The 15,974-nt window shown below is 39.6% G+C and overlaps 1 protein-coding gene across 1 annotated transcript in view; it reads left to right on the forward strand.

Moving 5' to 3' along the window:
- Positions 1-15,610, forward strand: part of CRYBG3 (crystallin beta-gamma domain containing 3) — a 172,303-nt gene extending 156,693 nt beyond the window's left edge. The window contains exons 20-23 of the mRNA XM_007953772.1: positions 6,830-6,953; positions 13,140-13,298; positions 14,588-14,747; positions 15,522-15,610. Of these exons, the coding sequence (XP_007951963.1) occupies positions 6,830-6,953; positions 13,140-13,298; positions 14,588-14,747; positions 15,522-15,610 (532 nt within the window). The remainder of the gene's footprint in view (positions 1-6,829; positions 6,954-13,139; positions 13,299-14,587; positions 14,748-15,521) is intronic.
- Positions 15,611-15,974: the final 364 nt, after the last annotated feature.

The raw sequence follows: 15,974 nt of genomic DNA on the forward strand, positions 1-15,974 counted from the left end.
CTTAAAATCTTTCTCTTTTCCATGAGTAAGGCTGGGTTTACTCAGATGTTGCAGCTCTTTCCCAGTCCTATTTTGCGAGCCTTTTAGCCTAAATGGACTCTTCCTAAAGTTGCGCGGTAATGTACCAAACAGTGTTTCTTTGCTATTTAGAAGGTTTTCCCTGGCCACGCCCGTGCTTACCTTGCTCCCGGAGACCCAGTCCCTCTCGGGAGGGCAACAAGGGAAAGTGTTCAGTGCAGATCAGTGAGTAAGCCTATTAAACAGTGTATCAGTTTATTCTATTTAAACATTTGACGTTTTACTTACTTACCCTGTTTAAGTATATCTGATGTTTTACTTACCACCTACCTAAGTCTGAGCTGAGTTCTGTATTCCTGTGATATAGAACTTCCAAGACATCTTTATCCATTTGTCTTCTTTACATTCCTAAGTGAAGCGGGTATTTATTAACTCACTGCTGAGACTTTCTCACCTACTTATTACCTCTTTTTGGAAAAACTCGTGCCATGTTACACTGACATTCTTATTTCTTCTCTTTTGGCTTATTATCCACCTACTCTCACTATTCTAGATTCTCTATAAGACAGTTGGTACATGGAATAAGAAACAGTGAAGGCTGTCTGAAGATGCTGTTAGGCTACAAACAGATCATAGAATAATACTTAATGCACAGCCAGCTACCCTTGGCGACAAGTTTTGTTTTGTTGTAATCCCTTTATTATCCCTTATCATTGATCTGCAGTGTAATGAGGGGTATGCCTTAATGCACAGTCCTACACAGCTTTTCCAGTGTGGAATTCATTTAGATCAATATATAATTAGGTATTTGTTGTTGTTATTAGGTGGCATTGAGTCATCTCCAATTTATAGTGACCCTCTGTACAGCAAGATGAAACACTGCCTGGTCCTGTGCCAGCCCCATGATCCTTGCTGTACCTGACCCCACTGATGTAGCCACTGTGTTGAGGGCCTTCTGCTTTTTCGTTGATCCTCTACTTTACCACGCATGATATCCTTCTACAAGGAAATGGTCTCTTCTGAGAACATGACCGATGTAGGTGAGATGGAGACTGACCATTCTTGTTTCCAAGGAACATTCCAGCTGCACTTCTTCCAGGAAAGATTTGTTAGTTCTTTTAGCAGTCCATGGTACTTTTGGTATTCCTTGCTAGCACCACAACTCAAAACTACTGACTCGGTCTTCCTTATTCATTATCCAGCTCTCACATGCATATGAGGCAATTGAAAATACCATGGCTTGTGTCAGGCGCACCTTAGTCTTCAAGGAAATATCTTTGTTCGTCAGCACTTGAAAGAGGTCTTTTGCAGCAGATTTGCCCCATGCTATATGTCGTCTGATATCTTGACTGCTGCTTCCACTGATGTTGATTGTAGAACCAAGTAATATGAAGTCTGACAACTTCCATCTTTTCTCCATTTATCATGATGCTGCTTATTAGTCCAGTTGTGAGGATTTTTGTTTTCTTTATATTGAGGTGCAATCCATTCTGTAGACTATAGTCTTCAATCTCCATCAGTAAGTGTTTCAAGTCATCCTTACTTTCAGCAAGCAAAGTTGTGTCATCAATGTATCATGGGTTGTTAATAAGCCTTCCTCCAGTCCTGATGCTATGTTCTTCTTCATATGGTCCAGCTTCTCAGATTCTCTGCTCAGCATACAGATTGAATAAGTATGGTGAAAGGACACAATCTCGACGCTCTCCCTTCTTGATTTTAAACCATGCAGTGTCCCCTTGTTCTGTTTGAATGACAGCCTCTTAGTCTATGTAAAGGTACCTCATGAGTATAATTAAGTGTTCTGAAATTCCCATTCTTCTCAATGTTATCCATAATTTGTTATGATCCACACAGTCAAATACTTTTGCATAGTCAATAAAACACAAGTAAACATCTTTCTGGTATTCTTTGTTTTCAGTCTAGATCCATCTGATATCAGCAGTGATATCGCTTGTTCCACATCCTCTTCTGAATCCAGTTTGCATTTCTGGAAGTTCTCTGTCAATACTGCTGAAACCGTTTTTGAATTATCTTTAGGAATATTTTACTTGCATATAATATTAATGATATTATTTCATAATTTCCACATTCTGTGGAGGCACCTTTCTTTGGAATGGGTACAAATGCAGATCTCTTTCAGTCACTTGGTTGGGTAGCTGTCTTCCAAATCTCTTGGCATAGCCATATGAGTGCCTCCAGTGCGGCATCTGTTTGTTGAAACATCTCAATGGGTATTCTCTCAATTCCTGGAGCCTTGTTTTTCACCACTTCCTTCAGTGCAGCTTTGACGTCTTTCTTCAATATCATTGGTTCTTAATCATATTGCCACCTCCTGAAATGGAGGAACATTGACCTATTCTTTTTGGTACAGTGACTCTGTATTCCTTCCATCTTCTTTTGACATTTCCTGCATCATGCAGTATATTGTCCATAGAATCTTTCAGTATTGCAGCTTGAGGCTTAATTTTTTTCTTCAGTTCTTTTAGCTTTATTTATTTAGAGAAATACCAAGTGTGTTCTTCCCTTTTGGCTTTCTAACTCCATGTCTGTGTATATTTCATTATAATAATTGACTGTCTTCTCAAGCTGCTCTTTGAAATCTTCTGTTCAGCTCTTTTATCTTGTCATTTCTTCTATTTGCTCTATCTACTTTTAGTTCAAGGGCAAGTTTCAGAGTCTCTTCTAACATCCATTTTGGTCTTTTCTTCCTTCCCTGGTTTTTTAACAACCTTTTGCTTTCTTCATGGATGATGTTCTTGATGTTATCACACAGTTCCTCTGGTTTTCAGTCACTGGTGTTCAGTGCATCAAATCTGTTCTTTAGATGGTCTCTAAATCCAGGATGGATATACTCAAGGTCATATTTTGACTCTCATGGACTTCTTTTAATTGTCTTCAGCTTCAACTTGAACTTGCATATGAACAACTGATGGTCTATTCCATAGTCAGCTCCTGGCCTTGTTTTTGCTGAAGATATTGAGCTTTTCCATCACCTCATGCCACAGATGTAGTCAGTCTGATTCCTGATTCCTGTGCACTCCATCTGGTAAAGTCCACGTGTATAGGTGCTGTTTGTGTTGTTGAAAAAAAGGTATTTGCAATGAGTAAGTCGTTGGTCTTCCAAAATTCTATCATGCAATCTACAGCATTATTTCTATAATAATTAAGTATGTTGTTGTTGTTGTTGTTATGTGCCGTCAAGTCAGTCCTGACTCATAGCGACCCCTCCTTGGGTTGCCGAGGCAGTATCACTACGGAAGTAGGATTGCCCAACCTTCCTTCCGAGGAGTGGTTGGTGGGTTTGAACCACCAGCCTTCTGGTTAGCAGTCAAGTGCCTTAGCCACTATGCTACCAGAGCTCCCATAATTAAGTATAGTTCCTTAAAATCTTGTGTAGATTTTATAATTAATACTCCTCAGCCTATTTAATGAATCTACAAAGCTAGAAAGATTAGTGGTCATGCTGACCTGTCCCTATGCTGATCTGATGGTTTACAATTCTGTAGGTGAAAAAGAGTGCAGGGAGGGCTATGCATCTTGTTTGTCTCTTCATAATTTGGCTAAGCTTGGTCGCTGTTATGAGTAGCAGGGTGAATGTTTTCTAGTAGTGGTTTATATCATAATCTGTACCTGAGCATTCATAGTTGTATTTCCTCTATTCATTAAAAGTCCAATGTCTTGGTTCTCTTACAGTTTTGGAGGGTGGAATTCCAAATGCAGAGTGCTGGCTCTAGGGTCCAGGTGAAGGCCCCTAGACTTTGGGCTTCAGCTCTGCCTCTTTGTTCCCAGCCCACTGGAATAAGCTAAAGGCTTCTTCTGACTCAGCCAGCTTCACGCTGCTTAGGCTGACAAAGCAAAGGTCGGCTGCTAAAATGGCACAGTCCCAAGGTCAGCAGACAACACAGCAGATCACTAGTTCAAGTCCAGGAACAATCCCAAGATCACCAGGCAACGTGGCAGGCCAAGACTCAGCCAAATGCAGGGTCCAGATGTGCCAAAAGCTAGAGACCTTTCTCAGAGCTTCTCCATATATACTGGAAATGTAGACTGTACCCCAGAGATCACTCCCTTTCCATTGATTTAAGTCTCACAACAGATTCCAGCATGGAGGTACTTACAGTCTTATCATGGGGAATGGCTATATCTAGCTGCCAGGCCACTGAAAACCATGGCTCAATCAAGTTAGCACACAATGTTAACTGCCACACCCAAACATCAAGGCTTCCTCGGTTTCTTCCTTCTCTCTACAACTTTATACACAAGTTGATGCCTTTTCCTGCATTAACTGAAGTACAGGCCTCTAAGGGATATTTCCTTTTGTAAGTTTTAGAAATTTTCACCTGGAAAACTGAAGGACTGAATCACTTCCAATGAGCAGCAAATCTTTGTAGCTTGTGTCATAAACTCAGGATGAACCTGTTTGAGAATCCTCTATTTAACCAGCAGACTGCCTTTCCTACTGGTGGTATTCTGTGTCTCATCACCAAAGTTACGCATTTCTTGATTCAAGGCTGGTTACCAGTTGCCACCAAATCAGAGTAGAACTGTGCTCCATTAGTTTTTCAGAAGTAGTTTGTCAAGGCTTTCTTCTGAGGCACCCCTGAGTGGATTTGAAACTTGAATTTTTCAGTATGTAGTCCAGTATGTTAACCATTTGTACCACCTAGGGACTCCTCGGTCCCGAGTCAGGGCAACCCCATCCACAATTCTTGTCTGAACTGTGCAAAGCAGCCACCTAGTCTTCCACATCGGAAGGAAGGTTGGGCATTCCTACTTCCGTAGTGGTACTGCCTCGGAAACCCAAGGAGGGGTCGCTATGAGTCGCGGCCAACTTGATGGCAAATAACAACAACAACAACAAGTCTTCCACATATACTTCTTAAAGCACTGGGAATGTCCTTGAGTCCTGCTGAGAATTTCAGGTCCTCGTGGTGATCCAGCATATTGTCCTTAGTTAGTGATTTTGCTTGAAAGCAGAACTCTGCAAACTTTTTCTGTATAGGGCAAGCTGCTGTTGTTGTTGTTATATGCCGTCGAGTTGGTCCCGACTCATAGCGACCCCTCCCTGGGTTTCCGAGGCAGTTATCACTACGGAAGTAGGATTGCCCAACCTTCCTTCCGAGGAGTGGCTGGTGGGTTTGAACCGCCAGCTTTCTGGTTACCAGTCAAGTGCCTTAGGCACTATGCTACCAGAGCTCCTATAGGGCAAGCTAGTAAATATTTTCTGTTTGTGAGCCTTACTATCTTTTGCAACTTGCCACTGTAGAGCAAAAGCAACCAGAAACAATATGTAAAGGGATGGACATGGCTGTGTCCCAATAAAACTTTATTTACAAAACCAGGTGGTGACTGGATGTGGCCCACCGTTTGTAACTTAATGACATCCTGACCTAAAGAAAAAGCTGTGAGAGAACACTTCCTGAGAAAACTTCAAGCCTACAAGATGCTTTCTTTGAAGTTGTTTTGTCTCTCTCAGCTATTTAAAATTTCTTTCTGGCTTCTGTTAGGTATAGCCTTCTAACTCCTGTCAGATTTATGATTAGCTCTTCGAGATCAGAAAAGACTAGAGAAGACGTTTACTGGCTGCTTAATATATCTGTCTGGAAAAGGTCCTCTCACAGGAATCATGAAGGCTGGAATCAAAGCCTGCTGTGTCGTACTTTCCTATCATGCTATTGACAAAAAGAAATCTCCAGAGAGATTGTCCTTCCTTTTAAATGACAAAATTTCTGACTAATGACATATCATACCTTATACCTCTTTTCAAAGCTTAAGGTAAAAATATGTTTTTCAAGATAAAAGAAAGCCAATGTAGAAAAAAATATGTATTTTTACTATAAATTGATTCTATTAACTGTCTAAAGACAGGCTTTTTAATAAATATTTTTCATAGTACTTGGAATACAGAGATTTTACATATGATCATAGCACTTGCTTTATTCACTAAGGATTTATTGCCAGGGCTATGCAAGTCCCTCCGATTGAATAAGGTGCCGTCCTAGTAGTAGCCTTAATACAGTGTGCTAAGTGCCATGCTAGCTGAGAGTGCCAGGAGGATGGATGTAGGCCTTGATGCTCCAGACACTCACCTTGAGGCCCTGTGCACTTCCACACATTTAGAGTATTGGGGAGGGATTTACAGGCCTTGAGGTAGGAGTAGAGCAGGGAATGTCTGTGGATAGCAGTAAGTAGTCCTCAGAGGCAAGTTGTGGAGGAGCTGTAGAAGGAGATATGGCTGGAGAGATAGCTGGAGTCACTCCAAGAGGCCCTAAAGGACATATGACAGTGAGCCTAAGTTATATTGGGTAATGTGGAGGAAGGGCTATATGATCTATCTTCGGATGATAAGTTGCTATGAAAAGACTTAGCATTTTCAAAGGAACACACTATTTTAGAGCTGGAAGGAACCTTGGAGACCCAGGGTTGTACGTTCCTTTTGGAGGTGAGAAGCCAGAGTCCTAACTGGAATCCAGCCCTTCTGACTCCCAGGCCAGTGGACTTCCTCCTAGACCTCCTGCTTTTCTGTTAGGAAAAAAGAAAATATGTAAGTCTATTTGTTTTTAAACCCACCCACCACGACTTGGAAGGAAGGTTGGGCAATCTACTTCTGTAATGATACTGGAGGGGTCGTTATGAGTTGGATCTGACTTGACGAGTTTGGTTTTTTGTTTTTACGTCTTGTTAAAAAATCTGCAAACCTAGGCATCTTTAAAGAATTACCCTATGTGGTATAATAGCTGGTATTTTTGATAAGATGTTGCTTTTTTGCTTTGAAGTACCACATTTTTTTTTGTTTTCTACTCTCATATAGGTGGATAGCTTATGAAGGATCCAATTTCTTGGGAAGACAGATCCTACTGGAGCCTAATGAGATTTCAAATTGGACAGCATTCAGTGGATGGAAAACAATTGGTTCCCTTCGTCCTATGAAACTGGTAAGGAGAAATGAACCATAATATCCAAAATTGCTCACATGTCCTGGTAAATGTGAAATCTGAAATATAGCCATTTAATTTAGTTTGCATATATGAAACAGGTTGATTAGAGGGAGGTGTGGGGTGAGGAATCTTTTAACAAACACTTAAAGTTTTACCTAAGGCCAGCATAGATTTTTATCTTTGAGTTCAAAGTCATACTGACTATGTTCATTTTCATGGAAAAATAAGATAGTATAAGCTCTGTGGGAAATGATGGAAACAAGAATGAACTTTGCAACTGTATTAGTTTTACTTTCCAAGTACTTGGGTTTCTTTTTCCCTACTTATGTAATACTCAGGATAGCTCCTGGCAGTTTAATTAAAATAGTATTTACTGCACACCTACTGCTTGTCACTCTTCTGTTCAAATGCTTCCCACTACACTTTGGGTACAATCCAAACTCCTCCACATGGCCTGCATGATCTGGTTCCCCATTTCTCCATCTTCATCTCTCACAGGTCTCCTTTTCACATGGCTGTGTCACCTGTGGCAGCCTACAGAGTGCTTTCTCACTCAGGGACACAGGAGGCTGTGCACTTCACCTAGAGTGCTCTCCCCTCCTTTGCCTGCTGCCTCGTTATTTATCCCTATGGATTCAGCTTAAGTGTTGGGTCCTCAAAGATGTCTTCCCCAACCCTTCCCTAACCTAAATTAGACCCTAAAAAGCCTGGTCCTACTTCCTCAAGAAGGTGCTCTGGTGGTGCAGTGATGAAATACTCAGCTGCTAACAGTCAGTGGTTTGAGCCCACCAGCTCCACAGGAGAAAGATGAGGCAGTCTGCTTCCATAAAGATTACCATCTTGGAAACCTTACGGAGCAGTTTTGTTCTCTCCTATGTAGTGTCACTATGAGTAGGAATCCACTCAATGGCAGTGGATTTGATTTCTGTGGATATTTCTTCATTGCTGTTTCCTGTTTGGAACAACGTAGTTTTGGTTGGATTGGGCTCTTTCCTACTGTACTCCTACTTCCTTGAGGGTAGAAGACCAAACCAAACCAAACTCCCTGCTATCGAGTCTATTCCAACTCACAGTGACCCCCTTTGGGTTTCTGAGGCAGTAAATCTTTACTGCCTAGTCTTTTTGCCCAGTCTCCCTCCTACAGAGTGGCTTTGAACTGCCAACCTCTGGTTAGGAGTCAAATGACTTAGGCACTACATCACCAGAGCTCCATATTGAAGGGAGAAGTAGTGTACATTTTGCTTATTACTCTACCTATAGTAGTACCTGGTAGGAGCTCTGGTAGCATTAGTGCCTAAGGCACTTGACTGCTAACCAGAAGGCTGGTGGTTCAAACCCACCAGCCACTCCTCGGAAGGAGGGTTAGGCAATCTACTTCCGTAGTGATACTGCCTCGGAAACCCAAGGAGGGGTCGCTATGAGTCGGGTCTGACTTGATGACACATAACAACAACATAGTGCCTGGCACATTGTAGGAGCTCAGAGATTGATTGTTTAATGAAAGAATGAATATGTAATGAAGGAATAAATGTTTTATACTATGTTTAGTGTTAGGAAAGATATAAGGCTTCCTGTCATATTGGAGCTTACTTTTATGTTGGGGAAACATGACCAAGTCAAAGCAATAACTTAAAATGGAAAACAGTATAATCATCAAAAGCTACAGGCAGTGCTGGTTCGAGAAAGGGAAATACCATGTGTGGGAGTGGGGAGTGCTAGCCTCTCAAGGGTGTGATAATCAGTGGATATGTCATTCTTACTGCTCTCTAATCCCTTTAGACACATATTCTCACTTGATTTCTTTGAGGTAGGAATTATCCCTGTTTTATAGGTAGAAAACAAAGGCTCACAGTGGTAAAGCAATTTGGCTGAAATCATCGAAGTGTCAGCCCTAAGAGTTGAACCTAGGTTTGTTATGCTCTAAAATCTATGTTAAGCCACCACACTCAGCTTTCTTCCAAAGTAAGATCAGCATTTACATCAACATTTCTGAAGACATTAAGTGGTTAATGGTAGTCAATAAAAAAATTAAGTCTAATTGATCTCTTTTTGTTGTCTTCTTCACACATACACACAAACCATGCTCAATACCATCCTCCTTCAGTTCTGTTGATTCAGATCCTAGCTTTGCCATTTATAAGCAGTGTGACTTTGGGCAAGTCACTTAATTCCTTGGCATCTCAGATTCCTTCCTGGTCAAACGGTGATCACATCACTTACCTCTCAGAGGTGTTGTAAGGATTAAATAAGATAATATATATAAAGAGCCTGGTATATATCTGGCTCATATTACTATGGTGATATATTTATTTTGAAAGTTTACCTTTCCCAACAACCCTTTAGAGAACCGGAGATGCTCTGGGGGATACTAAAGATAGTAATGGGCTTTCCTGGCATAGAACATGTGGCACAGGATCCTGTCACCTTGATATCTTGCTTATTCTTTATTCCTATAGCATAAGATGATGGGTATGCCTATTGAAAGCCATGGAAAGAACCAAGGTATAAGTGGGAATCCTTTTGGTTTAGCTTTTACTGGCTACATAATGATGCTACTCGTACTATGTTGTTACAAACTTTAAAGTTTAACACTAAGAATATTTTCTTTATTTTGGAATGGTGTTTCCTTGGTAGGGAAACTGCTGCTGCCCATTTTACAGGGCCCTGAGATATAGTATAGCTAGGCCAGTAGCTTCTAGTTTTACATATAAATTTTTGAACAATTAAAATTTTTTGTGTTATTCTTCTTATATTGTGCTTTAGAAACTTTCTGATCCCTATTCTAGTTGAATATTTAAATTCAAAACAGTATTTTAATAAGTTCTTTTCCCTGCTGTTATTGAGGCCACAGCTTTGAATCTTGCAAAGGGATCCTTAGATTCTGAGACAGCATTTTGGGTCATATTTAACTTTTTAGTAAGTCTGTTGGTACTGCAGTTATTCATATTCTTGTTTAGAAATTCAAGAGTAATTGAAGAGTCTTTGAGATTGGGAATTAGGAAGTTACTAAGGCTCTTAAAATGTGTATCAGTCAGTGCTTTTAAGTATAATTACAAAGGATTCAGACTACAAATATGTAACAAGGATAATTAGTACCTTGCTTGAGTTAATTTATTACAACTGTGTCCTAAAGTAATTGGAATTCTCACAACTGTGAAGGTCATGCTTATTTTCTGATATGTACCAGATAATGGAATTGTAATAAAGATATAGTAAAGCCTCAAAAATTCTTAATTTCAGTGGGAAATGAGGCTTAATTATAAACATAATTATAAATAGGAAACAGTGGTTTAAAACATTTAGCCAAGTAGAGGTCTTATTCATCTGCTTCAAATGACCAGATAATAATTTGTCCTTCTATTTGCTTAAGTGTTTAGAATAGTTATTTCCTTAGGAAAGCTAAACATGGTAACAATGTACCAAGATTCAACTGCCTTGGGTTGATCTTTCATAAGTTTTAAAATAGTAGGATATTCATTCATTACCATAATACCACATTGCATTACCTAGCATTTATGTTTCTCAGAGTGAAAGTGCTCCCTTATACAAAGAGCAGTCCATTTGTAGTTATTATTTGGCCAAGGTTCCAATTGAGATACCAAAACCCAAATTAAGGCAGGTGAGTGTCCTGCATTTCATGCTAAGACTGGAACCCTAAGTCATGGGGCTGATTTCAGTTGAGCTTTGATCATGTGTCCGACCCTTTCACTCTCTTAATTAATGCTGCCCTCTTTGGAAGCAGTCTGTGTCATTCCCTGTATCTAAGAATAACAGGTACATTTCAGTACAGGCCTTAAAACCTGTTAAGAGGGAGAGACCTGGGACCTGGCTTCACATCTTATGTTTTACCTTATTATAATATTTGGGTGACAATTGTACTTTCTTACAGGTTTGTTAAGATTATTTATAACCAATGATACAATGGCACAGAAAGCATTTAATACAATGCTTGGCAAACACAAAAGTCTCAATAAATATTGGCTGTTATCCTAAGAGGCAAGTCTTAGATTTAATATTTTAAAACACTAAATTTTAAAGGACGAAGTCCTTTGTTACCCATTTTCAAGATATCTAAGTAGTGATCAAGAACCAATGGTATTGAAGAAAGAAGTCAAAGCTGCATTGAAGGAAGTGGCAAAAAACAAGGCTCCAGGAATTGACAGAATACCCACTGAGACATTTCAACAAACGGATGCTGTGCTGAAGGCACTATCTCATCTATGCCAAGAGATTCGGAAGACAGCTACTTGGCCAACTGACTGGAAGAGATCTGTATTTGAACCCATTCCAAAGAAAGGTGATCCCACAGAATATGGAAATTATTGAACAGTATCATTAATATCACATGCAAGTAAAATCTTACTGAAGATCATTCAAAAACAGTTGTTCACAGTATATAGACAGAGAACTTCCAGAAATGCAAGCTGGATTCAGAAGAGAATGTGGAACAAAGGATATCATAGCTGGTGTCAGATGGATTTTGGGTCAAAGCAAATAATACCAGAAAGATGTTTACTTGTGTTTTATTGACTGTGCATTAGATTGTATGGATCATAAAAAAATTATGGATAACATTGAGAAGAATGGAATTACAGAACACTTAATTGTACTTGTGAGGAAATGGTACCTAGACCAAGAAGGTGTCATTTAAACAGAACAAGGCAATACTGCATGGTTTAAAATCAAGAAGGGAGTGTGTCAGGGTTGTATCCTTTCACCATACTTGTTCAATCTGTATGCTTAGCAAATAATCCAAGAAGGTGGACTATATGAAGAAGAACATGGCATCAGGATTGGGGGAAGGCTCATTAACAACCTGAGATACACAGATGACACAACTTTGCTTGCTGAAAGTGAGGATGACTTGGAGTACTTATTGATGAAGATTAAAAACTGCAGTCTGCATTATGGATTACACCTCAGTATAAAGAAAACAAAAATCCTCACAACTTGACCAATAAGCAGCATCACAATATATGGAGAAAAGACTGAAGTTGTCATAGACTTCATATTGCTTGGATTCTAAAATCAATGCCAGTGGAAGCAGCAGTCAAGACATCAAAAGACATAGTCCATTGGGCAAATCTGTTGCAAAAGACTTCTTTCAAGTGCTGAAGAGCAAAGATGTGTCCTTGAAGACTAAGATGCGTCTGACCCAAGCCAGGGTTTTTTTAATCACCTCATATGCATGTGAGAGCTGGACAATGAATAAGGAAGACCGAAGAAGAATTGATGGTTTTGAGTTGTGCTGTTGGCAAAGAATGCCCAAAGTACCATGGACTGCTAAAAGAACCAACAAATCTGTCCTGGAAGAAGTGCAGCTGGAATGCCCCTTGGAAGCAAGAATGGCCAGACTTCATCTGACCTACTTTGGTCATGTTGTCAGAAGGGACCATTCCCTGGAGGAGAAGGATATCATGTTTGGTAAAGTGGAAGGTCAGCGAAAGAGGGGAAGGCCCTCAACAAGATGGACTCACAACAGTGGCTGCAGTGATGGGCTCAAGTATAGTAGGGATTGTGAGGTTGGCACAGGACAGGGCAGTGTTTTGTTCTGCTGTCCATAGGGTCACTGTGAGTCAGAGATGACTCGACGGCACCTAACCACAAGTAGTAGTGATTAAACTTACATGGTCTTTTCCTTTGAAGAGGTCAACAGAGATAATCATAGCTACTAGGATCCTCAACTACCTGGATTTTTCAAGACCTCCCATAGCTCTAAACAGTACATTTGATTATTAGACTTATCTTTTCTAAGTTCTTGCAAGCTTCTGTAGGTAGGGCCTTCTCCTTATTCCCCTTCTTTGCCTCCTTCAGCACAGCTGGAACACAATAGTTATTGGATGAAACCCAAGCCCCTAATTCTTCTGCAGCCCTTGCCCTATGGAGTTCTGGTGAATGGGACTATTTCCTTTTACCCTTCTAAAAGTTTTCATACTTTTCAGAAAAGTGTACTAGAGATTGTACAATTTAAACTTTGTGTTCAGTAGTCGAAGGATTTGTCAATAGAAAATATTAATTTGTACATAATTGTTTCTATATATTTGCTAAAGGGAGTAAAAATGAAGCTGATATAAATAAACTAGTTACTTCTAACTTCTGTTCCATGCTTTCCTTCTTTGAAGTATTGATTTCCAGATTCAAAAGGTTATTTTTAAACAACTGTTTTCCCCTTGTCATACATAGCCTGCAGTGTACATTAGAATAAAGAACCGAGCCCAGGATGAGTATCTGACAGTGACTGGAAATCTCGCTGACACAAGGGCAACATCTGTGTGCATTTCTCCCTATAGCGGAAAAGATACGCAGATCTGGCACTACTGTCGAGGACTCTTTAAATCCAAGGTAACCGAACAAACCAGTTGCCATTGACTTAGTTCAGGCTCATGCCAGCACCATCTGTGTCACAGTAGGACTGTGCTCCATAGGGTTTATAAGGGCTGATTTTCCATAAGTAAATCAGCACAGGCCTCTGGGTAGACTCAAATTGCAGAATTTTTGGTTAGCAGCCAAGTGCATTAACCCCATAAGTAGAGCAGTTTTGGATCTGTTCTTTTGGAAACTGTTGTTGTTGTTGTTGTGTGCCGTCGAGTCGGCCCCGACTCATAGCGACCCCTCCTTGGGTTTCTGAGGCAGTATCACTACGGAAGTAGGATTGCTCAACCTTCCTTCCGAGGAGTGGCTGGTGGGTTTGAACCGACAGCCTTCTGGTTAGCAATCAAGTGCTTTTAGCCACTATGCTAAAACTATGCATGGACTGATAAAATAATGCCAATTCTTAAGGACAATTCACTGCATGATAAAATGCTGATATGCATATATTATGAAAGCATCTAAGTGAAATGGCTTAGAGAATTTTTTAATCTTGGAAATCCAGTTTTAAGTTAAACATATGCCTACATAGTTTTAAAACACCAGTGATATGTCACTGGATCTGACTTGGATGGTGTGTGTCTGAGACATTCCTTACTCAGTAGCCTAGATAAAATCAGCTCTTTGACATTCTAAACATGTTGAAACCCTTTCATTTGCACAATATACAGTGAAATAGTAGTAGAAGAAAGAAGCTGTTATTAGAGAAAGGCTTAAAAAACAAAATTGAGGTTTCTTTTTCTGTGACTCCATTCCGTGTGATGTTATGGGGAATAAAGCACTAGTTTAAAAATATTATAAACTTATTTTACTGTATCATCAATGGATTATCTACTTTTTCTCTTGCTTCAACACAAATGAAAAGCATGTAAAAGCAATTAAAAATCTAGGTATCTTTAGGGTTTTGCCCAGCATTTTTATAAGAAACTCAAGCTCTGCTTTACACATATTAAGCTAACAAGGACTTCATCACATTTAGTTTTAATTCAGACCTTTATTGAACATCTATTGTAATATGCAGATACCCTTTTAAAAACAAGTACATCTATTTCAGTGGGCTTATTTCTATACCATCTCCCCCACGCCATAAAGAAGACTAAAAAAAAAAAGTTTACTGAAATTATTATTATGCAATACAGTGTTCTTTTGGGATAAGACACAATCACTTAATGCCTGTGACTTGTTCACCTAAAAGAAAAGAAACCCAATGCAATTTATGTTAGCAAACACAGTACTGCCAGTTTCTTTCTTAATCCTTTTAGGCCAGTGATACATGTCTTGATGTGATTGGTGGCCGGGATACACCTGGAGCTAAAGTAGCCCTGTGGACTGAACATGGACAATTCAGGCAAAAGTGGAGACTGAACAAAAATGGAACCATCAGCTCTTATCTCAGTGATCAACTTGTCCTTGATGTTAAAGGTGGGCCTTTGATGAGACCCAGTGTTTTGTGCTTGGCTATCATTTTCAAGTCCCACACCTTACTTTTTCTGGGTAAAGGAAATCCTTTCATGTAAGAGAAATGTTAAGTCATTAAGATATGCAATTTTAAGAAATGAAATATGTGCTTATGTGGATCAAGCAGAAAAAAAAACCCAAGGAAAAAGTCTAATCACGTTTTTATTCATTAGTATAGTTGTAAGATGCATTTGCTGTATGAACTTGGAAAAGGATTATAAATTGAAAACTTCACAGAAAATGAATATAATGTGTTTCTTAGAAAGAAATATCTCTAACTTTTTGCTGTGAATTGCCATGATCCTTAAAAGCCCTCACTTAAAATTTATGATAGGTATCATTTAACCTTGTTTTTGAATTCAGCAAGGTCAAGGCCAACATCATGTGTGGCTGTTGCTTTAATTGGGTTAGTCACAGCCTCTTCTGGTGTAGAAACAAAAGCACAGTACCTGACATTCAGCCAGAGTTCTCTGAGATCACGTAGTTCTTGAGAATTGCATTGTTGGGGCACCCCGCTTATGAAATCATGTATTGTGCCTTTTAGGTTTTCAATTTGAGTAGTAGCAAGGTCCAGTTAAGGTAAATAATAGCTCAGCCTGTTTAAACTCAGTTTCCCATTTCAACCACCTTATAAATGGCATTAATTTACCCAAGGAGCAGGATGAACAAAAACTGCTTGTGATACTGCTAAGCACCTGCATGAACAAATAATCTTTTCTTTTGGAATTTCTATTTTAGGGGGGAATTATTATGACAAGACTCATGTAATTGTAAATCAGCTCCTGGAGGGAGAAGAAACACAGAAATGGGACATTGAAATATTGTGAGAGAATCAACACTCTTTGAAAGAGCAAAGGAAGAAGGAACCACACATCCCTCATTGTCTTGCACACAGGAAAAGGAAGCTGTTGTCCTCAGTCTACTGGATCACTGAGCAGAGCGACCTTTTTCCCCAAGCTTTAAGATTATATTGCTCTTAACCATGAAAAAGCCCAAAACATCCTTGCCAGTTTTTCAGTGTTCCTTTGAAGAATATGTTATGTAAAGATACACTTTCGATAGATTTCTCTTAAAGGTTCTATTCCTGATTGATCTCCAGTTTTGGTAAGGATGTCTCCTGAAGTCTATTTTTTCTCTTATTCACCAAACGTGAATCCTATTCCTGTTAGCCGTTATAGGACACTGACAACA

Source organism: Orycteropus afer, unplaced genomic scaffold (genome assembly GCF_000298275.1).
Source record: "Orycteropus afer afer isolate SDZICR_OR568_19922 unplaced genomic scaffold, OryAfe1.0 scaffold00412, whole genome shotgun sequence".
Taxonomy (NCBI): Eukaryota; Metazoa; Chordata; class Mammalia; order Tubulidentata; family Orycteropodidae; genus Orycteropus; species Orycteropus afer.